Raw genomic sequence first — 23,147 nt, 5'->3', positions numbered from 1 at the left:
CCTGGTTGAGCACCTTCCTGCCTTGCCGGCCTGCCTTGCTGTGGGCCTTCAGGGGCAGTCGCTGAGCGCTGGCAGCCGCTTCAAGCCCATCTGTGATCTGCTCCGGGGGGCGAAGCCTCCCCATGGTGGTGGCTTCAGCATGTCCGAATCTCGCTGGGAGCACAGCCCGGGCCTGAAGCTGCCCTCATGTGGAGCCCCCGGGGGACCTTGGCCCCGATTTTCACATGGGGGCCTGTCTTCGGCCAAGGTGCTCCAGGTGAGCTGAGCTAAAAGTGGGAATCTGCCTGGAGAGTTGCTTCGGAGAGCTTGTGATAGTTCCTGTCCTGCCTCAGGGAGACTCCCTTCCACATGTTTGGAGAACCCGCTCGTCCCTCCCCAGTGCCAGCTGTGCTGCCGAGCCACTTTTGGGGCTTGGAGCTTGTTCCGACTGAGCGAGAGAGGCTTGGAGGAGCTCAAGCGGCTTCCTGCCACCCCTCCTGTCGCCGCTTGATGCCCCGGCCACAGGCCGAGCCGCAGAGCCGCCTCCAGGACTTTGAAGTGCCCGAATGGGCCGTGCCAGCCCCAGACAAAGGCCACTGTGACACCCGGCTCTGTGGCGTGAAAGCTCGCCTGAAGACCATGACCAGAGTAAATGTGATTTTGCAGGCGCCCTGCCCCCCCTCTGCCCCCACTTTCTTCCGATTCCCTTCTGACTTTTGTCATGAGCGGCCTGTTGATTTTGCATTGTCCTGGGCGGCTGGAGCTCAGCCCTTTCAAGCACCTGATGGAAGCCTCATGGCTCCCAGAAAGGACCCCTTTCCCAGCACCCAGTGGGGGGCAGTCCTCCCCCACTCCCAGTTCATCTGCTGCTTGGTCTGAGACCTTTGTGGGGCTTTGGTATCGATGGAGGCTTGCTTGGATGAGTGAGGAGGATTCTATCATCCTGAGTTGTCTGCATCTGGAGCTTGCATCCTTTGGCCTTTCTGCACTGTTACGGTCCCAAGAAGCCTCACCTTTTGTGCTTCTGCTGTTTCCTGTACCTCGGGGGATCATTTGGGTGTTCGTTCCCTACGCGATTATTTGGAATTGGCAGGCTGATCTTGGTTAGTAAGACAGCTAGAGGTGATGCCTCAGTGTCTTTCCCTGCAGGACTTGCAGTCTAAACTTCTCTGCTGAGGATGGCTTATCCAGATTGACAGCCTGTGTCTCTCAGGAAAATCGACCCTTTTTGAGCATAACCAGGTGTGGCGAGTTGCTTGGTGGCAGCATCACCCGCTCTGCTTGCAGGAGGTCCCGGTTCAGGCCTGGCAACTTTATGCAGGCTGGGAGAGACCCCTTCCCCAAGACACTGAGGGCAGGTGGCGTGAGCGTCCGCCCAAAGAAGGCGCTTTCCAGATTTTGGGAGAAGGGGCTCCTTTCTTCCTTGCTGGGCTGCTTGGAGGCTTCCTTGCCTGAGGGATGATTGATTTCTGAGCTCTGGCAGTGTGGTGACCAAGCACTTTGATCTTGCCGTGGAGCATCGAATGGTGTTCTGGCCACCGAGTTCCCATAATCGCCGCACAGGCTGCCAGAAGCCCAGCAAGGTGTGCAGGGCGTTGCAGGGAGAAGGAAGGGAGGATTCTTCTGCAAATTGGCCCTGAAGGGGCTACGCTGAGCCTGGCGTTCTCTTTGTTCATAACGTGGGACTTGGAAACGCGTGGCCCGTTCAGACAGGCAGCCTTTGGCCAGGCAGCCACGGAGCCATTCTGTTTAAAGCCAGACTTCTCAGCGCTGGAGTGCTTGATAGCTCAGAGGCCGGCTGTGTCTGCTGCTGGACACCGAGGGGATGTGTAAGGCCTCTTGAGGCACCTCCTGCCAAAAGGCTTATGAAGCAGATGGGATGCTGGGGTGGAGGTGCATTGCTTCCCTTCGCTCTCACCCCTTCCCTGTTAAGAACAGATTGCTCTATCTAGCTAAAGTACTCCCCAGGCCATTGTTCAGGGCCGATTCACAAGAGAAATCTTATCACTGGAAGTATTTATAGTGGATATCACGAGCTGATAAGTGCATGTTGGCTGGGGGCATTAAGGGAGCAGCTAAAAGAGTTCCCAGCCACTTTCCCAAGTTATCTTTACAAAGGCTGGTAGGAAATGCCTGTGATTCTCCCCTGCAGTTAAGAAAAGAAGGCTCTATTTGCAATGATTTGAAATGCTTACAGACCAAATGAATAATGAGAACTGTTTCCATGCCATGTCTGTGTACTCATAACAGAAGAAGTGCAGATAACCCCGGGATACTCAGATCATGCTTACTCGATTTTGCCCAGAAATAATCAGGGATATTATTTGCAGAGTCAAAGAGCTGGGGGAACATTGTGAACTCTCAGGCACAGCCTCCTCTTAGCAGGCTTCATCTCCAAACTTCACGTCCGCTTTCCTCCAGAAGTCAGGCTGAGGGATAGTAACGAGCCTTGGTAAGCTCAACCAGGGCTGAAAACAAGTCGGTCCTGGATCTGCTGCATCCACCTAGCAATCAACTCTGTGCATTAGGAATGTATGAATATGGATGGAGGCTCCACGTTGGAAAAGTTACTGCCCACGTCAACAGTTTTCTTGTTTCCTTCAAAATGTATTGGGTGTTTCTCTTAAGAAATATGCGTTGGCATTTCATTTTAAGAGAAGTGGTCACTCTAGACCAGCGATGGCGAACCTTTTAGAGAGCGAGTGCCCAAACTGCAACCCAAAACCCACTTACTTATCGCAAAGTGCCAACACTGCAATAAAACCTGAAATCCGAAGTTTTAATTTAGAAAAAACAACTCATGCCAGTCCAAGCAAATATATCTATATCCTTGGCAGCTCACTGACCAGCCGTGCGAAAGCTCAGACGAGTCATGGCTGATGAGTCGCGGCTCGTGACATCATCACCTGGCGCTGCTACTCCTTGGCTCCAGTCACACTGTTGTCTGATGCTTGGCTGTTGGGGCGATGCTGGGGTGCCTTGGCTTGCATGCCGACAGAGAGGGATCTGCGTGCCCGCTGTGGCCCACGTACCATAGGTTTGCCACCACTAGTCTAGACCCACATTCATCACCTGTCCTCACAGAAATCTGTCTCGCCAGCTGTTGATTTCTCATGGGACATTGAGAGTTGGTGGGAAACACATCTTGACTCCTCTCCCACATTGAGGGTTCCTGTGAGTTCTAGCTGGTGATGCAAGAGCCATTTTTCTAGTTTGATGTCAGCCTTTTAAAATAACTCTTTCCTAATTATCAGATATTTAACTGTCGTCATCGTCAGCCATTCAGCCAAGTCCAACCCTTGGCCTCTCTATGGATCATTGTTCTCCATGCCCGTCTGTCTCGCACTGCTTCCTTCAAGTCCGCCATGTCCATCCCAGTGTCTTTCTTTATGGTGTCCAGCCAGTGGGTGCTGGGGCGGCCCCTTCTCCCTTTCCTGATCATTCCCAGGATGATTGGCTTTTCGAGTGAGTCAGCTCTCATGACATGGCCAAAGTATGTCAGTCTTTGTTTGGCGATCTTGGCTTCAAGTCACAATTTTGGTGCGACTCTTGGTCTAGGACTTCTTTGTTTGTGATTTTTGCAGCCTGTGGGATGCACAACAGTCGCCTTCAGCACCACAATTCAAAAGCATCCACCCTTCATCTGTTGGCCCTTTTCAGCATCCACGTTTCACAGCCACACGTAGCTGTGAAAAATTATTGGAAAAATTATTGCATTGACTAATCTGCATTTGGTGGGGAGGCTGATATCTTTACTCTTCCAGATGTTATTCACGCCGGACATAGCATTTCCCCCAAGTGCTCTGCGCCTTCTGATCTCAGGTATACAGTCACCACACTGGTCAATTTTAGATCTCAGGAAGTTGAACTCCACCTTTGCCTTGAAATGTTACATCAAACAAAACCTGGTGTCACTCCAGTTCAGGGTTTTTTTCCCTCTTGAAAGAGGAACTGAAAAAAAATTCATATCATTTGCTGTGCTTTGTTCACATGAATTTCTGCTAGTTGTTGTACTGAATAAGAGAGAGCAACCAATCTGAATTTGACCAGCTCTCTGCCTGAATAAAGCCTAAACAAATTGATGAATATTTTTCAAGCATTCGGATGATTCTCAGCGTACAGAGTGTTGGGTTTCTTATCCAAGTGGTTCCTTTTACTCAGCCCAGGTTGGAACTTGCTTGCTGGTTAGATTATTGGGGCTGTGCTTGGTGTTCTAGCTTGTAAATGGCATGTCTGTTTCTCCTTCCTGAAGTTTGCGTTTTGTTTTGTTTTTTAAACATAGCATTCAGTCTTCCCCGCAGACACAGTTAACTGAATTGGGCGTCTGATTCTGTCCCCAAAGGAGCCCATTTCCGTTCCCTTAATAGCTGGTTCTTATGTGGCCACAGATGTTTTGTTATCAACCTAGAGAGATTTGCACCCTGTTAAAACTCAATTAGTGCCTTTCCCCCTCCCCTTTTCCCCCGTGGGGCTCACAAATAATTTTGGCAGAGCATCAGGTGGAGAATTATGTGGCACTGAGTGAGGGCCACCACAGAACTGCAATTAAACTTGCTCAAATGGGGTTGTCGCTTCTTTTGTGTTTTCCTTCTTAAAGGAAAAGGAATCCTAGAGGACAGTAAAGAAGGCCACGCTTTTGTGTCTGGATGTGGGAAGACACACAGAATCCATTGCCACACGGTTCTATCTGTGTGCCTTTAGGGGAAGGTTACAGAAACAGCCACAAGTCCAAAGAGCTGCAGGTTTTTGTTTTGGGGTTTTTTTAAACATTAGCAAGTGACAGGTGCAAGGTCCCTTGTCAGCCGGAACTTTTGGGACTGGGCATGAAGGCTGTCCCTTTCCCACCGCTGCTCATTCTGACAGTTCCATGAAGCCATTGCCAGTCCCGGTTCAGAGCTGAGCTACGAAGTGGGCATAACAAGCCACCTGTTTGTCCCGAGCCCCTGGTCAGTTCGTGAGCCTTCCAAGGGAGCACTTCTTGCAGGCCAGCCATGTGTGGCTCTCAGGGGCGCTTTCAGATGGAAACGGAGGCCACGGGTTAGCCTTACAAGGATGAGCCTTGGCTCCTGAGCTTACCTTGCGTCCTGCGGTAGAGCCACGAGGAGGAGGCGGTCACAGCCTTCCGTGGCGTCCAGACCCATTTCTGTGGCTCAAAAGGCCAGCTGGAACCCATGGCTGATGAAGCAGGCAGCAGACCGCATGCAGATTATTCACGGGTTGGTACCATCCGGGCTGATGCTTCCAAGGATGTCTTTGCGGAGGAGGCGGCTGCAGGGGAAGAGCCCGAGGGCTGCCAGGCCGCGGCTTAGCACTGCGGAGCATGGCCCACGTGGGCGTGAGCAGGCCATCACCGCTCACCCAATTGAAGTGTGTCGGCCTCTGTCTTCGGCCTCCCTTCCCCACCGGTGCCTGTACGGCAGGCAGCCGCCCACAGAGACTCGTGTTGGCCTTCGCGCTCTGGCCTGCTCACTGAGCTCTTTGAGTGTGAGAAAGCTCAGCGGCCTCCTGGCTGTGTGACATCCAGGCTCCTTAATCTCTGCTCTGTGGTCCTTTGCCAAACTGCCTTGCATTAGCTCTGACAGGCATGAGAGTAGTAAAAGATGCCGAACTTCTGGAAGGACCATTAGCACGTGTCCCTGAGGGCCAGGGCGAGATAGCGCAGCCTCTGGGTGACTGGTAGGGGCCAGGGGGGAGGGGAGGGAAAGGAAGGGAAGGGAAGGAGGTGCCTCCCTCGCTACTCTTGGGCTCCCCTGGGGTGGAAGGAAGAGGGCAGAGCGCTGCACAAGCCAGCAGAACCCTGAGCCGGATTCCAGGCAGATGGCTGTGGTAGCCGTGTGCCTGCGCATGCGCCGCTCTGCGTTACGTGACCTAGAAATAGACACGGGCCCAGCAGCCTGGATGGGAGGCTGGGCTTGGTGACCTTGATCTCGGAACTGGAGGCAGAGAAGCTCAGTTAAATCCCACGGAATCCTTTTGCCTGGGATTTGGACGGAGGCTTGCGTGTCCTCCTCCTAGGAGCTGTGGCCGCAGAGGCATCCAAAGCAAATGCCTGCACAGAGTGCGGTAGAACGCAAGTGTGAGTTTTGTTCCCTGTTTTCTGCCCTCCTCCAGATCGTACAGATCGCGCCGTGTGCATCTGTCCTTCCACCGAGACGTGGCAATCGTCCCCCAGTTGGGCTTCTGCCAGAGTTTCAGTTTAAGCAGTGCAGAGGCTTGTGGGACGATCCCTCTCTCCTATCCTAGCCTTGGCTTGCCCTGTTTGGCTTTGGTTCTGTAAGGGATTTATCCCCAGCCTTCAGCCAGTTCCCAGGGCAGCGTGCAAGAAGTTAACACTGCAGTGGGGGAGATCCAAACATCTGCACGCAGGGCCAGCGGGAAGACCAGGCAGCGCAGAGACAATGCACTAGCGAGTTAGAAGTCGTGGGTGACCTCCGCCCGGTGCCGGGATAGCCCACGGGGAGGCATCCTGCGATCAAGGTGCCAGCAGTGAGGAGGCCCTTCCCCTGCTGAAGGCCTGGGCGGCTGGGCCAAGGGAAGCAGGCGGTCCTTCAGCTCTGCTGCTCCCAAGCTGTGTTGGGCCATGGGATCTCTCGAACTGAGCTCAGAAAGAATTCTTCCCTTTGCCATTTACAACATCCAGAATGGTTCTGGGGAAAGAAAAGAAACATTGTGGGTTCTCTTCTAAAGAGGAGCACACAATCTTGCTCTTTGGCTGTTTTTGCAGAAGTTCCAAGTAGCTCTTTGAGGTGCCCACCCCAAGCTCTGGCTGAGAGCACGGCTGCTCCTTGTCTAGGTAGGGCCCTGCACCCCACATGCAGGGGTGGCTCCTGCCCCTCCGCGAGGCCCTGCGCACATCCCTTGCGCTCTTCTGCTTGCAGCCTCTTCTAACCTTTCCGGTTCTAGCCTGGCAGAAATAGCAATGTGCACCTGACACTTTGCTTAGAACATGCAGGAAAATGACCTGCTGTCGAGGACGCCGGCTGCCCGAATGGCCAGCAGCTTCCAGATGGGGCAGAGCATGGGCTTTAGGAATCTCTGGTCTCTGTGCTGGTATGAGAGCTCTGGCCACGGGGAGCAGTGTGGGGAGGGGTCAACAGGAAATGTTTGCTCAAGAAAGGAGAGTCCCCCCCAAGCCCCTTTAAAATAACGGAACTTGGCGGCCTGTTAGGGCAGCTCATGCATTTAGCCCTAAGGGAGAGAAGGGTTTATGGGAATAATGCTAAAGTTATGCGGAAAGCTGATCGTCTTCAGAGCAGCTCCAGTAATGCTTCTGTGGACTCAGGCAAGGCCACATCCATCCGTTCATGCAGGCCGGTCCAGAAGCGTCTACGTGGAAGCTTCTCTTCCATGGCTTGCAGAGGTGCTGGATTTCTGCGTGGAGGGCTGGCCTCCTGCCTGCACCGACCACACAGCGCTTTACAGGCAGAGCGAGCGATGCTCGCATTGTCTGCAGAATGCCCCACCATGTTTTTGGGCTGGGGTTGGTGTTAGATGTACTTGATCTGCAGCTCGAAGGGTTCCTACAGCTGCTAGCGTGACTTCGTTTGAAAGGCTGCGCTGCAGAGAGTTGGTCCAAATAGGAAGGGTTTTTGATCTAAGTGAAAAGGAAAGAGAAGAAGAAGCCAGTAATTTTGGCTCATTCCTACCAGCATCTCTAAAGTATCCAGACAGCATGCAACGGCACCTCGCGCTGGTTGTTCCACACAGATGGAAGAGTCATTAAGAACAATAAAAGATGAGCGTCTTGGATTTGCTACAGTCCCAGCATGTTAATTGTGCATTGGGGTCTAAATCATAACAGAGACCTGCTAAAGGGAATCTGGGAGAGAACACAAAGATTTAATTTCATCTAAAGCTTACTGTTTAAGAGACCCTTGCATTCATCTTCTGCCAAGCTTGCTTTCCAAATCTTCCAACCTGCCAGTCATAGTCTGCTTGGAAAATTAAAACAAAAACTACAGACCGCCACTATATGGTGAAGCTGAGCATGTGGGAGGCTGGGGGGTGGGGTGGGGCAGCATCACGCCCGTGCCTCTAACTGGGAACAAGCTTCCTCCAGTGCCTGTGGGCTGCTAGTGTCCCCCTTCGGGCTCCTGAGCTGGCCATGGGTGCAAAGGGTCTGGGACAGGGGGCGGTGGGGATGGGGCATGGCTCTCGGGGTCGTGGCAGAGGCTGTCCTGGCTGCTTGCTCAGACGTGCCTGCAGTTTTTGGGGCTTGTAGCTCGGAAGTGTTGCCCTTCCCCTGTCCTCTGGCTTCGGAGCTTGTCTGGGGAATGGCTGCCTTTTCGCCACAGCATAAGAGAGCTTGAGCAGGCATTGAGGTTCTGCGAGTGTGGATGAGGAACGCAAGGGCTCCCTCAGCCGCTGTGGGGCCCCACTCCCAGTAGCGGCGGACTGGGACTGTGTGCCACCGGGCGGGGTGGAAGGGCCGCTTCAGGCGCCATCCGCTTCGGCAGCAAGGCCACCAGGCGATGCACAGTGCAGTGGGAGACGCTGCCTGCCAGGGAGGTTTGCTTGTGACCCGGCAGCTTCTTGCTGAGATTCGCCTTCGGATAGTTGTGGCTTCCTCCAGTCTGACAGGAACGAGAGAGACTTAAAAGGAAAAGGCCCTGCAGAGACGCGAGTGTTCAGAGGGGAGGAGGGGAGAGGTCAAGGGGAGCTGAGCTGGCATGTGCCCTGCAATTACAGCCGTTCCAGATGGCTGCTGGGGCCGGGAGGCTGCGGTGATCAGCCAAGCAGAGTTGCTTGTGATGGTGTGTAACTGCATGTTGGGCTGTGCCGTGGGGGCAGGCGCATTCCTCCGGTCTGGTCAGGCAGCCCCTGGTCCTTGGCTGCTGTTGGGTGCATTGGTTCCTTGCTCCCCGTGTGTATGTGGCGGGTGGCAGAAAAGGCTGGGGACAAGGGTTCCTCTGGCCCCCAGAACAGCTCCCAGGTTGGAAGGGCTCTTGCGAAGGGCGAAGGGCTGCTGCCCGTCCCCTTGGCTTGCGTGGACGATCGCCCGGCTGTGTTCGGTTGGCCTCGCTGCCTGAGCGCCTTCCCTTCCTTGCTGCTGAGAGTAGCAGTGGCGAGGTCGGCATGGTTTGCTGTGTATCTTCCAGCCTCCAGGACTCCACAGCGGTCTGCAAACAGCTTAAAAACAACACACGCAGACGCACACCCAACAAAACAAACACCAACGTTACAGTCTTTCCGTTTGTGGCAAACCAGCCCTCTGAAAGGAGCAGCAGAACAAAACTGCCTGGATCATGTGCGGCAGTGAGGGGCAGCCGGGCCTCCTGGGCAGCGGTTCTGCAGTCCGGGGCCGGAGCAAGACAGGCATGGCCTGCCAAGCACGGATGGCCACTGAGGGCCGTGCGGGGCTTGCTCCGCAGCTCTCGCGCATAGCGCCAGTTTTTGCAGGAGGAGAGTGGGCCCCTTGAGGACTTGTACTTGGGCAGTGCTTTTAACATGTTCGCAAATGATCTGGTTGTAGGAGTGAACAATGGCACGGCCATGTTTACTGTTAAAACTAAATTATTTGGGTGGTTAAAGCCAAAAGAGATTGCATGGAGCTTCAAAATGATCTCTCCAGTGAGGACGTCCTGTCCCCCCCCCCACCACACCCCCCGGCCTCTCCACACTCTGAAGCACTCCAATTGTCTGTGTTGGTTTTGAGGACAAAGCTGAAGGGTTGCCAAGGCCTTCTTTTCAACATAGCAACCATGTGCTGGTCACTACGTAGCCATTTCCTGTCCAGTGAAAGCCAACCCAGGAGACGGAGTGTGTGGCGAAAGCAGCCATCCGGTGTACTCGGTGCAGAGGGATTTATGGTGCTTAAGATAAGGATCATGCTCGGGGTCAAGTGCGTAACTCATCTTGGGGCAGGGCAGAAGGAAGGCCTGAGCATCGTTCTGCTGCCTGTGAAGGTCCGCCATCCTTCCTTACCAGTGAGCCAAATTGCTTTTCTCCGGCACTAGCAGAGCGGAAGGCGTGCAGCCAGGATGGAGCCAACCTGCCGATTGTTGGTTCCACCCTTCTGTGTCCATCATTTTATTTACAAATTTAAAAGAAATGTATCCCAGTTTTAAAGTAAAAATCTGAATGCAGCAACCCGTGGACTCTCTCCCCAGACATCCTGCATCTGTGGGGATGGGGTAGCCCTAGACCAGAGATGCGGAAGTCACAATCCCTTCATCCCAGGCTCGGGAAAAATAAGTATCTTCAGTTGCTAGGTATAAAAAAATTGCACTTTTGCTGGCCACGGTAAACAGCCCTCAAAATACCAGAATCAAACTTCCGAGCTCCTGAAATTTCTATAGTTCTGCCTGGAGAAATTCACGTCCCCCCACCCCTTCCCTGCTGCCCTGGGACCTAGCCAGACTTTGGGTTCCTGGGGCAAGCTTGTCATATGCTGCAGAACCAGAATAGCAGGTGAAGGCTGGATATAGTCTAGGATACCTTGTGGACGGCAGGGGTTAAAATGGGCTTCCCATCCTCACCCCATCCTGCCTCCCACTGTAGTGTTTGCCCTTGGTGGAAGGTTCAGGGCGGAAGCTGCTTTCCTGCTGGGTTGCTCCGAGGAAACCGGGCTCAGCAGCTCCCCAGCCGCCCGCACTTTGCTGCCTGTGCCCCCAGTTACTCTTCATCCGCCCTGCCAGCCTCTGGCCCATTAAAAGTGTTCTTCTCCTGCATGAGCTATTTGCTGAGTTGTTAATTAGACGGGGCTCTGGGGGAGAAGGGAAGGCCGCAGCCGACAAAGGCGCAGTCTCCCACTCCCCGGCCATGGCACAATGGGGATAAAAGTTGCAGGAAGGCCGCCAGAGACGCCAGCCGGGGAAGAGGAATGCTGCAGAGGCTGAGCTATAAAACCCGAGCGTCTTCCCCACTCCTTTTGTCTCCCCGTTTAATAGGAGCTTGTTAACCCGGCAGTGGGACAAAACATGAAATGTTCCTTTCAGCAGTCTGCTGCCTTCTCCCGCCCAGGGACTTGGTCGACTCGCCTCCTGGTGGGGATGGGGGAGCAGAGGACATGAGCTGCGTGGGCCTCGAGCGCCACCCCACCTCCTGTGCAGTGTGGGCAGAGCTCTCCTGATGGGAGAGGACCCTCCCCCTTGCAAAAAGTGATCTTTTGAGACTGTCTGAACCAATTCAATTGGCCTCCAGTCACAGAGCCACAAAAGGGGCCCTGGAAATGGGATTGGAGGCATTTCCAGCTGTGAGTGCAAAGCGCACCCCCCCCCAGCCTCCAGGCATTCCCCCTCCTCCACATTCTCCTCTGCTCAGCCATGCCTTCTCAGCCTGCTCCTCAAGACTCAGCCTCTTTGTCTCCCACTTGGAAGCAGAATGCCCCTGTGATGAAGTGCCCCTTGTATGCATCTGGCCTTGAGGGGGTTCCCATCATTCGCCTCCAGGCTGCGCTGGGCTTCATTTCCTGGTTGCAGGTTCTGCATGGCGGCGAGGGAATATCGAGGTCCAGCGGAGAGAGCAGCAGGGGGGGTTCAGTTTTCTGTGCCAGCAATTCTGGCCCTGGCCCAAGGGTTCTTCAGACACATAGTGGCCAGGCAGGGATTTGGGCTGCTCGAATCTCCCCGTTGAAGGAGGGTGATGCTCTTTCCGCCACACGGGCTCGCCTGTGTCTGGGCGACTCACCTTGGGGCACCCCTGCTGCAGGCCGTGCCCCACTCCCGCCCCTGCAGGCCTGAGCTGCAGCACCGCTTTGCCCGTCTGCTGCAGAGCGCAAGCGGAGTCCGGGCAGGCGCGCTCTGGGGTGTGTTCTCAGCAGCCCTCGGAATACTGTGGGCTGCAGGTGAATGTCTGGCGGCGCGAACTTCCTTGTACAGTCCTGATGTTTGTAAAATTCTCTTCTCTCCTTGCAGCAACTTCCAACGGGTCTCTGGAGGGCTTGGAGAACAGAGAAGGTGGGGTCTGCCAGACCCGCTCAATGAAGATCGTCATGAAAGTGGGCCAGGGTGAGTCGGCATGTACCCCGGGATGCGTGCCAGGGCCACACGGGGAGGGCGGGACTTTGGCCCATGGAGGACATGTGAGGAGAGGAGCAGGGACTTCGAGGAAATGTACAGTGGCTCCTGGTAACCATGTACATGTGATTTTTGTCCTTGCCTGTACCTGTGGATTGTCCTTGAAACACATCCACATCTCAGTCAGAACCGGAACAAGTAAGGACAGCAAAACTGAATGTGCCTCAACAGCCCCGGCAGCAAAGAGCTGAACCGTGTCTGAGGAGGCGGGTGGCATGGCGGCCCCATCTTGCACAGGCCTTTGGGCTGCTGAGATTCATCACTGCAGCCACCCCTCAACCTGGTGCCCCCGGCTCCGCTGGAGAGCAGTGCCAGGCATCCCAAGTATTTCAGGTCACGCTCTGAGAAAAAAACGTGAAGGTGGGGCGTCAGCTTTGCTATGCACAAGCTGCAGGAAGAGCACACCTGCAGAGTCAGACCCCTCTCTGAGGCCAGGTGGGCAACCTCAGGAGGTCCAGGGATTTTCTTCCCCTGGATCTATGGGCTGCAGTCCATGGGGCATCCCTCAAAAACGTGGGGAGAAAGTCGGCAGCAAACCATTCTGGAGGGCTACAGGGTGAGCCGCTGTGACTTGTTTTGACGCTTTTTGTGGCCTAGGGCATCAGAAGATTTCCTGGTGCAAACTGAACTTTTTAAAATTTAAGTGACCCCATGCAAATTATTATTATTATTACTGTTGTTGTTCTTACATTACATTCACAGCACTCCTTTCTTCCTCTTGTGAGGAGCCCAAGGCAGCTTACTTCGCTCTCCACCCCATTTTTGTCCTTTAAACAACTCCCCTGTGAGGTAGGCTGGGCTGAGAGTCTGGGACTGGCCTAGTGCCACCCATTGAGTTTCATGGCTGAGTGGGGACTAGAACCCGGATCACCCAAGTGCCTGCTCCAACATACTGGCCACCACACCGCACTGGCAAAAGACCAACTTGCTCAGGGACCGTTTCCACTTTGGTCCTTTCCTGAAAACCCACATCAACTGGTTTTCCTGCACCAGGTGCACCTTTTCCACTCAGAGTTTAGGTTTGATGAAAATGAACTTGTTCGCTGTCTCCAGAAGTAGGTTTTGGCCTGCGAGGGCGGTGCAGAAGCTAGTCCTGAAGTGCGATTTGTGGAATTGGAGGACTGGACTGAGTGGGTCTGAGGCTGGATGGGACCGTGTGTGCACAGCTTACGCCTCTTAACCTGGGTTAAGAGAAATATCCACAGAACAAGCCAAGGCTGCAGCCGTTGCTGATCTGCAAGTCTCCCAAACATTGGCAGCACCAAAAAAGGCCGTGGTGGCTGATTAGCAGAAGATGTGGGTGCCTTCTCTGCATGCGCATGCCTCTTGTCCAGGCACGGGGCAGGCCAGGGTGTGTGGCTTGGCCTGAAGGTTGAAGGGAGGCATGCAGACTCATCCAGTGTTCGCCCACTCCTACAGAATGGGCCAAATGAAGGGAGGCTTCTGGCGTCTCGGTTCCTCCCTGTGGCACCTTCTGGATCCCTTCCGCTGCAAGTGCGTGTTGCCTGCATGAGCTTCCCGACCAATGGGCCCAGCCAAAGCCGGCCTGTTCCTTGCACGCCCCCCTGCTGATGAGGAAGCGACGGTCAAGCTCAGGCCGGCATCCAGCAGTGGGTACTCGGCCAGGTGAGGCGCTGCCCTCCGCCTCCCGAGGACCCCGGTTGCTCATCCAGGCCTGTCTGTCTTTGTTCCTAGATCCCAATGCGGTGATGCCTGAGCAGCTGACAACCAGCCGGCCCAGCAAGGAATCAGATAATACAGGGCACATTGCCACACAGAGCCCTCGCAACAGACTCCCGCCTGTGGTGGAGCACCCTGGGAAGCCAGGTAGTGTTTTGCATGCGACCCTGGAACCGCAGACTAGCAGCAGGAGGCCTGGATCCGGGGACAGCTTACAAAGCCACTTCCTGCTTTTGATTCACCTGTAAAAAGTCGTGAGAAAGCTAAACTCCCCCACTCAAAATGGAAGCTCCAACACGCATGTTTAGCCTGGGGTGGATCAGGGGTCCTGTGCTTTCCAAGCTCTCTGGGGAGCGGGGCTGCGCCTCCTCCAGGCTGGCTGGAGTTAGGCATCTGCCCAAGCCGCGCCGAAGCCCTGGCCTGTGTCACATGATGCAGAGATCCTGCAGTCGCCAGTCCTGTGGAGGGAGAGGGAGCTTTGCTGGCCACACCTGGCTGCTGGGAATCCTGTTCATCACTCACTATGGCAGGCATGGCCCGGCCATACTTTCTAACCAGCCTTGATAGCGCATTGCTTGAAACGTGAAAGCCAAGATGCTGCCCATTTCTTCATATCTCTGAACTTGTCTGTGGGCATGGTGAGGCTGTGGCATAACACACGGCTCTAGCAGGCCACTCTCTGTGAAGACTTTGTGGTGAGGATTCAGACTATAGTGAGGGCGGAGAGCACGGAAGCATAATTTGGGAAAAGGGGGAAATCCAAAAGCCCCATCCACTGAACAGTGGGAAACTTGCACTGCTCTGTGCCTTTCCTGATCCTGCACAAATCTAGTTGCAGAGTCTCCAATTGACATTGCTCAGCTATCAAAGACTTATTTCTAATCATGAGAACTAGTAACTTGCTTTCCTAAAAATAAATAATGGTAAGCTCATCAGAATTCCGGAGGACCAAGGGAATCGTTGTAGCCCTTTGTCAGGTGCCTGTAGTCACACAGTTGTTCAGGGGTAGCCAGGCAGCGTCTCCTTCCCTCCAGAGCTGTCCAAGTGCCTTGGTCCATGCAGCCCTCATCTCGGGTCAGTTGTGTCCCACAGTTCAGTTAACATCCCTAAAGGCAGAAGAAGCCAGAAGCAAGAGGAGTGGCAAAGGGGGCACTGCTGCCAGCATGCGGTGGTCGAGCTCCAGGCGCACTGGACTCGCCAGGTCCGTGCCAGCAGAGCTGGAGAGCCCTCGTCGGTCCGGGCGGCTGAGCTTCGGAGCTCTCAGGTTGCTGCTTGTGGCCTCTGGAAGTGAGGGCCGGCCGGCCACCCTGAAGCTGGGCTTCAGCGAAGAGAAGCATAGGAGGGGAGCTAAGTACGAGTGAAGATAGCTTAAGTTATCATCTGCCAGGAAAGGAATTGCACATTTAAGATGCTGCGTAGAAAATGCACAGTAAAAAGGAATGGATAGGAAATGGACAGTAGGAAGGGAGCCAAGAGCTTCCAGAGAAGATTAAAACCAGCACAATGCAGAAGGGCAGATGAATAAAGGCTGCTGGAGGGAGCAGGAGGGGAGAAGGGTTTAGAAGTGAAAGAGATCTGAACAGTAGGACGGCTTCTGAGCCTTCTCCACCTCCCACATAGCAGGAGTTGGAGGGAGGCCTTCGGGCTGCCACGTCCAGCTTCTCCAAAGAGCAGGGAAGGTTCCGGCGTGGCTGGCGCAGAATCGTCAGGATCTTTTCCTGCACGGTTGGTGTGGCAGAAGCAGGCTGTGGCAGATTCGGCAGATACCTTGGAATGAGCCCCGAATAGTCCGGTCTGTTGCGAAGGCTGGGCCCCACAGGGCACCCTCGGCCGAGCAGGGTCCTCTGGTCGGCGTGTGTTGCTTTGTTACGCACGTGCCCGAGTCGCTCCTCCTTGCTCGCTTTAGCAGCTCACACCTCAAAGGCCCCCGGTGTCCGTAGGGTCTGCTGGGGCCAAGGAGGAGTCCCCTGCTGCCACGGAGGCCGCCGCCAACCCCGCTCCTTCTGCTCTCTTTCGCCAGACCCCGTGAACCAGGATGGCCAGGACTCGCAGGGCCCCGCGGACGGGTTCTTCAGCTCCAAGGTGGCCGTCTTCGCGGCGATCGGCGCCGGCTGCGTCATCTTCATCCTGCTGATCATCTTCCTCGTGGTCCTCCTGATCAAGGTGCGCAAGCGGCACCGGAAGCACACGCAGCAGCGCGCAGCGGCCCTGTCGCTCAGCACACTGGCCGGCCCCAAGGGCGGCGGGGGCGGCGGCAGCGCGGGCTCCGAGCCCAGCGACATCATCATCCCCTTGCGGACTACAGAGAACAACTACTGCCCGCACTACGAGAAAGTGAGCGGGGACTACGGGCACCCAGTCTACATCGTGCAGGAGATGCCCCCGCAGAGCCCGGCGAACATCTACTACAAGGTCTGAGCCGCGGCCTGCACCCGCCGACAGGAAGCACTCGCCGAGCGAGGGGGGCGGCCCCCGGTGTGCTTGCACTGCGAAGGAGGAGGCACGGAAGGCCTCGTGCGGCCAGGGCGGAGCAGTGGCTCCCCGCCTCATGCCCCCTCGCCCGCCCGCGCCCCCCTCCTTCCTCCCCTTAGTATTTAGTTTTGTAGTTCGGAGCTTTTGTAATCCCAAGACTTGGGGGGCAGCGTCCCCCACTTGAGGCCTTGGGGATGCTTCAAGCTGGTCGTCGCCAGCACGTTCTGCAGCCCCCCGGCTTGGGCTCTGTGCCTTTCCTCACTTTGAACTTGCCTGGGGACCTGGAGGACCTCCGCCACTGCCACGCCATCACCTGTCAGGGTTCGGTCCTGGTTGGAATTTTGCTCCCAGATTGCCGTGCTCGCTCCTGCTTCCATCATTTGGGTATTTGTGGGGTGGGGCAGGGCTGCGCCGCGTGAGTCCCAGAGCTGGGCGATCCCGGAGAGTTGGGTAGAGGAGCCATCTGCCTGTTACAGAGGTGGCAAAGCTGCAGAAGGAGGGAGCTGCCTGACCCCAACTTTCTACAATTATAATTTTCAAATATTTTTTGTAACGTCGTTCTTAAGCAAAATGGTGAACCCTCGAAACTCTGGGCTGCCCCCCTGCTACTTCCCAGCAAGAGCTTTCCCTCTCGCTCTAGCCCTCTCCTCCCACGGCTGCGCACAGCCCTGGAGTGCAGCCGCCCCCTGCAGACGGTCTCTGCAGCGTGGATCCCCCGCACCCACGTCTCCCCGTTCTCGGGCTCCCTTTTGCTGTAGGTTTGTTTTGCAAAACGGAAAGGTGAAAACTGCGATGGCCAGTGCGAGGGAGAATCCCGCTTTGAAGCCGCCCGTTGGAGGCCTGCTCCCTCCCCGTCCTTGGGCTGAGCACATCCCAGCCAAGCGCTCTTTCCAGGCAGCCGCAGGCATGAGGCTGCGCGACTGCGCCATCTGGCTGGGGAGCGGGAGGGCGGTGGCGAGGTGGGACGGCATGTCCGGCAGGGGCAGGTCCCTCCCCCGAAGGATCTAGAGCCGGGCCAGGGCCGTGAGGTGTGCTTTGCTCTTGCCACAGTGGCAGCCCTTCAGATGGCACTTTGGTTTTCTCCATGAGAGTGGGTGACAAACTCTGGGAGGCACACTCTGCCTGTGGCAGCGTGGCAGGTGGGAGTGAAGCCCTCCCCTTCCTTTGCACGGGATGCTGGCCTGGTTGCTGAGCTCCTCCAGGGAAGGCCTGTGGACCAGCAACGCTTCTCGAGGGGCGGGATGGAGCGGGGTGCGTCGCAGCTGCCTTCAGAAGGAAGCTGGGGCTGGTAGGAACACCAGGGCGGCCTCCCTGGGCGGAGTCCCCCCTGCCCCAGCCTGCCTCGGCCCCGAATGGCCCGCTGCGTGGACTGGCAGCCGTGGCCATCCAGGCCCCCCAGGGGCGGCACCCGCCAGGCCAGCCAGCGTCCCGCCCTGTTTGCCGGAGCCAAGGGGGAAGGAGGCGGCAGTATGGAAGGGGTGCCGCGGTCCCCTGGTGTGTCCTCTCGTTTGACTCAGCTTGCAGGCCCCGGCGAGGTTGGGTCCTGGTGTGGTTGCGGAAAGCGTCCCCCCCTTGAGGTCTGCCCCGTGAGGCCCACCACAAGCACGACGCCCACAGCCTCTGGGAGCGCTGGAGGCAGGTTTGACTGCTCCGCATCGTTTCATGCGCCATCTCCCGCAGAGAAGGGGGAGCTCATCTGCGGCTTGGCCGGCCCCGGAGCCCGGCCAGCCACTCTGCACTAGAAGCGGGGCTCAGCTCCTCTGATCGCCTCGGCACACCCCACGGGGCGCCGCGATCAGGGCACGAGCACCAATCAAAGACCCTGCTGCGCCCCTTTCATGGTCTCCAGGCGACCGCTCTCACCCCCCACACGTCCTGCGTTGTGGGGGGGGGGCTCCAGCTGCAATCCGTGGAAGCCGCTCCCGGTGCGCTGCTGAGATGGCGCTCGCCCTCTCCCATTGCCATGCTGCATTCGCCATGCCAGAAGCCTTACTTTGCGTGGAGGAGGCGACCACACTCCTGCCTGCATCCGTGCCCTCATGCAGCTCGCCCTCTCTGCCCGCCGTCCTTCCTCCCTTCCTCCCTTCCTCCCTCCCTCCCTCCCTCCCTCCCTCCCTTCCTTCCTTCCTTCCTTCCTTCCTTCCTTCCTTCCTTCCTGGAGAGAGCGGAGGCCCTTCCTCCACCACGCACACGCCCAGCACCTTCCTCCGCCCACTGCTGCACCAAAGCCTTACTTCTTCTCCACAGCTGACAGCCAGATCTGCTTCCTCACCAGCCCGCCCCCCCGCCCCCATGTCCTCTCAGCCCACACGCCCTCCTGCACGGGCAAGAAACGGGCCCTGCTGCCCTGGCAGGAGTAGGATCAGGCCGCCGGAGAGGCCTCTGCTCCCCTGCGGTGCTCTCTTGGGCCCCGGAGCAGCCCCTCCAGCCCCTTCCCAGGCCCTCCCTGCCGGCAGCGGCCGCGTTCCTCCCTCCCCGCTCTGCTCCGGCCACGCACTGTTTCTCCCCCCACCAGGATCGCTGTGCAGGGGCGGGGAGGGGTCCCCATCCCTGCCCCCGCCCCTGCCCCTGCAAGGGCTTCAGCAGCCATGCGCTTCGAGGGATGGTCCGGGTGTCAGCCCAGGACGTGGGTATCTCAGGGCTCACCCATACGATACCTGACAGCCTTTGTTTTTGTAATTGTCGTTGGTGTTGTTATTTAAACAAACTCAGATTTCCCCGCCCCTCCCCTGGTCTGTGGTTTGTTGCCAATGTAGGTGAACGCAGGTTGCTTAAAACCTGGAGGGGGCAGAATTCTGCGCCTTATATGTGGGCGCAGCCTGCAGAAATAGCCTGGAGAGGGAGGGCGGGAGGGAGGGAGGGCCCCGATGCTTTGGCCCCGAGCCTGTGGGCTGGATTTGCACCCCCCGCCTTCCCAGCACAAACCTGCTTCTTGAATCAGCTCATCTCGAGTGCATCCCCCACACGCCTCCCAGGCTTGGCAGCAGTTGCAGATGCAACCCGCTGGGTGGTGCAGCCCCACTTGGTGATGGTTGGCAAAGCCCCAACTTCGGATTGGCCCTAAGGGAGTGTGGGCAGTTCCCGAGTTGGGCCGGGAAGTGACCGGAAAAGCTGGGCTGGGCTGGGGGCTGCATGGATCCCTTCCGAGGCAGCAGAGCCAGCGTTGGGGCACTGGCAGCAAGAAATCAAAGCAAAGTGTAGGATGCCGACTTGCGCAGAGCCACAGTTGTTCACTCTGAATGTAATCTTGCGAGGTCGTTTCCAGGAAATTCTGGAAGCCCCAGAAAACTAAGAAAACGCCGCGCTGCTCCTTTTGCCACCTGCAGAGGCATCCTTCCGGCACGCTGCTCCTGGAGTGCGCTTCCTCTCTCTTGCACATGGGGCGAAGTACGACTCGGAGGGGAGGGGGGCTGAGCCGCTTCCTCCAGGAGGTTGCCTCGAGTTCGCCCCTCCCCAGGGTGATTTCGGCCCCCTCCTCCTTGATGCTACCTGTCCTCTTGAGTGTCTGCTCGAAGGCAGTGCCTCTGCTCAAAGGTTGCCACCATGGAAGGAGCAAAATCGACGAGCTGCGGACAGCCAAGTGAACATGGGAAGTGGGGGGGGGGGGGGGGGACAAGGAAGTGCTTTGGGCCGGGGAGGTATTTTTAGCACCTCTGTCGGCTGGGTCCTAAAGCAGTTTATTTTGAGTTCTTCCCCCTCCCCCATCAAAGGACACTTTTTTATTTGAGGTTTTATTTTGTGTAAATAACTAGTCTGTTTTGGAAGATATAATGTAAAGATGTTTTGTATAAACTCTGGATTATTTTCTGGTTGCTTTTTCTTAGAAAAAAACAAATAAGAACTAAAAAACAAGGGAAAAACAACCACCACAAGAACGGGTGTAGAACATTTGTCATACATGCGATCCACCTAAGCAGGGTTCATCCATCAGCAAAGACCATTCCCCATGCTCTGTGCGTGTGCGTGCCCGGGAGCGGACGTGGCGCTCAGCAGCCGAGTGCTCCCAGGGAAAAAGCCGATCCGGGGGTGCGGTGGGGGGGCCGGGCTGGGCTTGGGCAGGGACCGAGTGGCCGTGCCTGCAGTTCTCTGCTGCTGGAGAACAAAAGCCCTGCCTCACTCAAATCGCTTGGAGTAGCGGGTTTGGATTCATTTCAAAGTCCAGCATGCATCATAGTTTTGAGCAATGAGAGGAGCTGGTTGAGCAATCAAACGGGGCTGAAGTAATGCTTTGGAAAGGTTTCCCGCCCTGCCCAGGGCCAGGACTGCTGCAGGGCCCCGCAGGGTTCCCCTCACACCATCGGCCCGCTCCTGGCCCTGCACGCAGGGATCGGTGCCGTGTCCCTGTTTTCCAAAGATTCTTGGGAACTGCCGTTTGGCGTTCTGCTGAGAATTCTGTCGGAGACCCTCACAAGCTGTCCTGGGCAGAGGGAATGAGTCTCCCCCCGACCCCGGTCTGAGTGTCTAAACGCACAGGCAGTTATGCCTGGGACAAGCTTCAGCTCTGGAGCCTATTCAAAAACGGGAAATCTTGGCAGGCCTCCAGCTGTCTTGGCTATTTCAGAGGTGGAGGGACAGGCTCGCTCATATCCACCAGATGTCCGGGGCTGCATTTCCAGCGCTGCAGATCCATGGCCTCTGCAGCTCTCGTGCCGGTGCGCCCCATGCCCTGCTGCCTGGCACAGCTGCTGCATGAGGCTGGCGCATGCCAGGCTTGGCCTCCGGGCCCCGCCTCACGCAGCAGAGGCTGCAGCCACAGCCCTCCCGGGCTCCTGCCCTGACACTCAGTCATAGAACAGTGCAGTTGGGAGGGCCAGGAAGGCCACTGGTCCACCCCCGTGCTGTTGCAGGACACCAGTTGACACCAGCCCACTCCAGTGGCTGCCCAGTTTCTCCTTGAATGCCTCCAGTGCGGGAGAGCCCACCGCCTCCCAGGCCCCAGGAGGGATGGCTGGCGTCCGGCTGCCTGGGAGCCCGCTCCGGCTCGCCCTCTGTTTCTGGCATGCTGAACTCTGGCCCGGGGGGTTGGTGCAGTCAGCACACCTGTGCAGAGGTGGCCCTGCCAACGGCAAGCCAAACACTCTCACCAACCCAGCTGGGAGAGCCAGTGGTGAGGGATGGTGGGAGTTGTAGGCCAAGCCATCTGGAGGGCCCCCCGTTGCCCAGTCCTGGTGCAAGGGGCATGTGCACACACTTGCCCCAACAGGACATCATTTGGCCCTCCAGGGCCACCCTGCCACATCCCACCCTGCACTCCGGCAAGCAGCCACCTTCCCTTTTCCACCTGTAAGCTGCAAATGGCCTTCTGTCGCCTGTATCATCTCGGCGCAGGGCAGCAGCCCGCCCTCCTGCCTGCCGAGACCAGGCTGCCACCTGGCTGCCCCCCAGGAACGAGTGGCTGCTGGCAAAAGGGAGTGAGGCTTGGGCCTCCATTGCCCCGGTTCTCCCTCCCCCTCCGAGGGTCTCATGGTGGAGAGCAGAGCGCTAGCTCGCAAGACCCCTTCACACAGGTGGTGTCCCCTCACTTGCTTCTGGATTTGGGCGGGCGTGCCGCAGAAGGCGGCAACTGAGGGTTTCACTGCCTGTCGGTCCCATTTTAGCTTCCACTCATGTTCCACCAACGTTAGATTTTTATGCCAAGGGCTCAGGGTGTGGGGTTTCCTATTGGTGACACAGAATTTACCAGAACAGTGTGATCTTTTTGTTGTCATTCTGTCACTTTTTAGAGATTCCTTTTTATACACAGCTTTCACCCAATTACCATGTCATGATTGTCATCAGTAATAAATAATCTGGGATTTGAATTCCCTGGAGCCATGATGGAACCTGATATATTGTTAAATAAAAGATTTTTTCCTATGGAATTGGGCTGTATTGTATGTGCTTTTTCATTTACTACAGAAAAAATTTTGGAAATGAATTTCATACCTTATGCAAGGTCAAGAGAACTGAGCCATGGGGAGAATGTGAAGAGAAGATCGTTGTGTTTTAATTACTTAAACTGGGTTTGAGTTTTTAATCACTGGATTATATATCTCCAGAGGAGGCTAGAAAGACCGCAAGAGATGGCATGGGGTTTTCTTAAAATAGCTCTTGCCTGGTCAGTCATTAGGTCCTTTGGAAAGATTTAACCCTCCTCCTCTGCTTCAGGACCGCTAGGGAACCCAAATTGGATAGGATTTGCATCCTTCCAATGACTCCATTGTTGGGGCAAAATTCATCTTCAGGTCTGCGGGAACTGGGGAACTGGGCTAGAGCAGCAAGTCAGACTTCTGCATTAGGAATTAGGGGGTGCGAACGGAGAGGAAAGATCTAACTGAATTTCTGCTGAGCAGAACCGCCAGTTTCCATGCTAACGGTTTCCCTTCCCCAGCCACTTCTGCTCCAGGGGTCATGTGCTCTTCCGGCGCGCTGGATCAAGAGGAGGGAGATGTTGCTGTGAGCTCAGTTGGCCAGAATGCCACTTCGCCACGTCAGCACGCACCTGTTTGCCTAGCCAAGACGCTGGGGCTATGGAGAGTCACAGTCAAATGACAAGGGGAGAGGCTTCCAGCCTCCCGTACTGGCACTCTTTTGGTTGACCGAGGAGCCACGCTGCAAGGCCGTCACTTGGTTCTAAGAGCAGGATTCTGGGACAGGAGACGCGGCCCAGTTCAGGAGCCCGGCTGCTTTCTGCAAGGAGTAACGGACAACTGCTGGGCGGGCCTCTGTGCCTCACTGGGCCCCGACGTCGGCATCCGCGGGTTCCGTCCCGGCGTTTTGGCAGCTGGTGCCGGCCTGAAAGAATCCTGCAGTTCCGCCACAGCTCGACCTGAGCTCCAGGAGGGCTGGGCGCGTCGTTTTCTCTGCCGTTTGGGATGCATGGCCGCACTGGCACCTGCAGCAGGACTTGCAAGCGAGGCGGAAGCTCCAGGCTGTGCCCCAGGCGCTTGCATTTTCGTGTCTGTCCATGCTCGCTCGCTCGCTCGCTCGCTCCCACGACTGCTTCCTTCTGCACAGGTG

General features: G+C 56.4%; 1 protein-coding gene across 1 annotated transcript in view; it reads left to right on the top strand.

The window, feature by feature from the left end:
- The window catches only part of EFNB1 (ephrin B1), a 30,036-nt gene extending 8,027 nt beyond the window's left edge, over positions 1 to 22,009 (top strand). Inside the window, exons 2-4 of the mRNA XM_044437766.1 lie at positions 11,835 to 11,927; positions 13,692 to 13,823; positions 15,697 to 22,009. Coding sequence (XP_044293701.1) covers positions 11,835 to 11,927; positions 13,692 to 13,823; positions 15,697 to 16,094 — 623 coding nt within the window. The 3' untranslated portion in view covers positions 16,095 to 22,009. The remainder of the gene's footprint in view (positions 1 to 11,834; positions 11,928 to 13,691; positions 13,824 to 15,696) is intronic.
- The last annotated feature ends 1,138 nt before the right edge of the window (positions 22,010 to 23,147 follow it).

The sequence above is a fragment of the Varanus komodoensis genome, unplaced genomic scaffold (genome assembly GCF_004798865.1).
Source record: "Varanus komodoensis strain SLA01 unplaced genomic scaffold, ASM479886v1 scaffold31, whole genome shotgun sequence".
Lineage (NCBI taxonomy): Eukaryota > Metazoa > Chordata > Lepidosauria > Squamata > Varanidae > Varanus > Varanus komodoensis.
The sequence above is the reverse complement of the archived record's forward strand: the minus strand, read 5'-3'. Positions and strand labels throughout refer to the sequence as shown.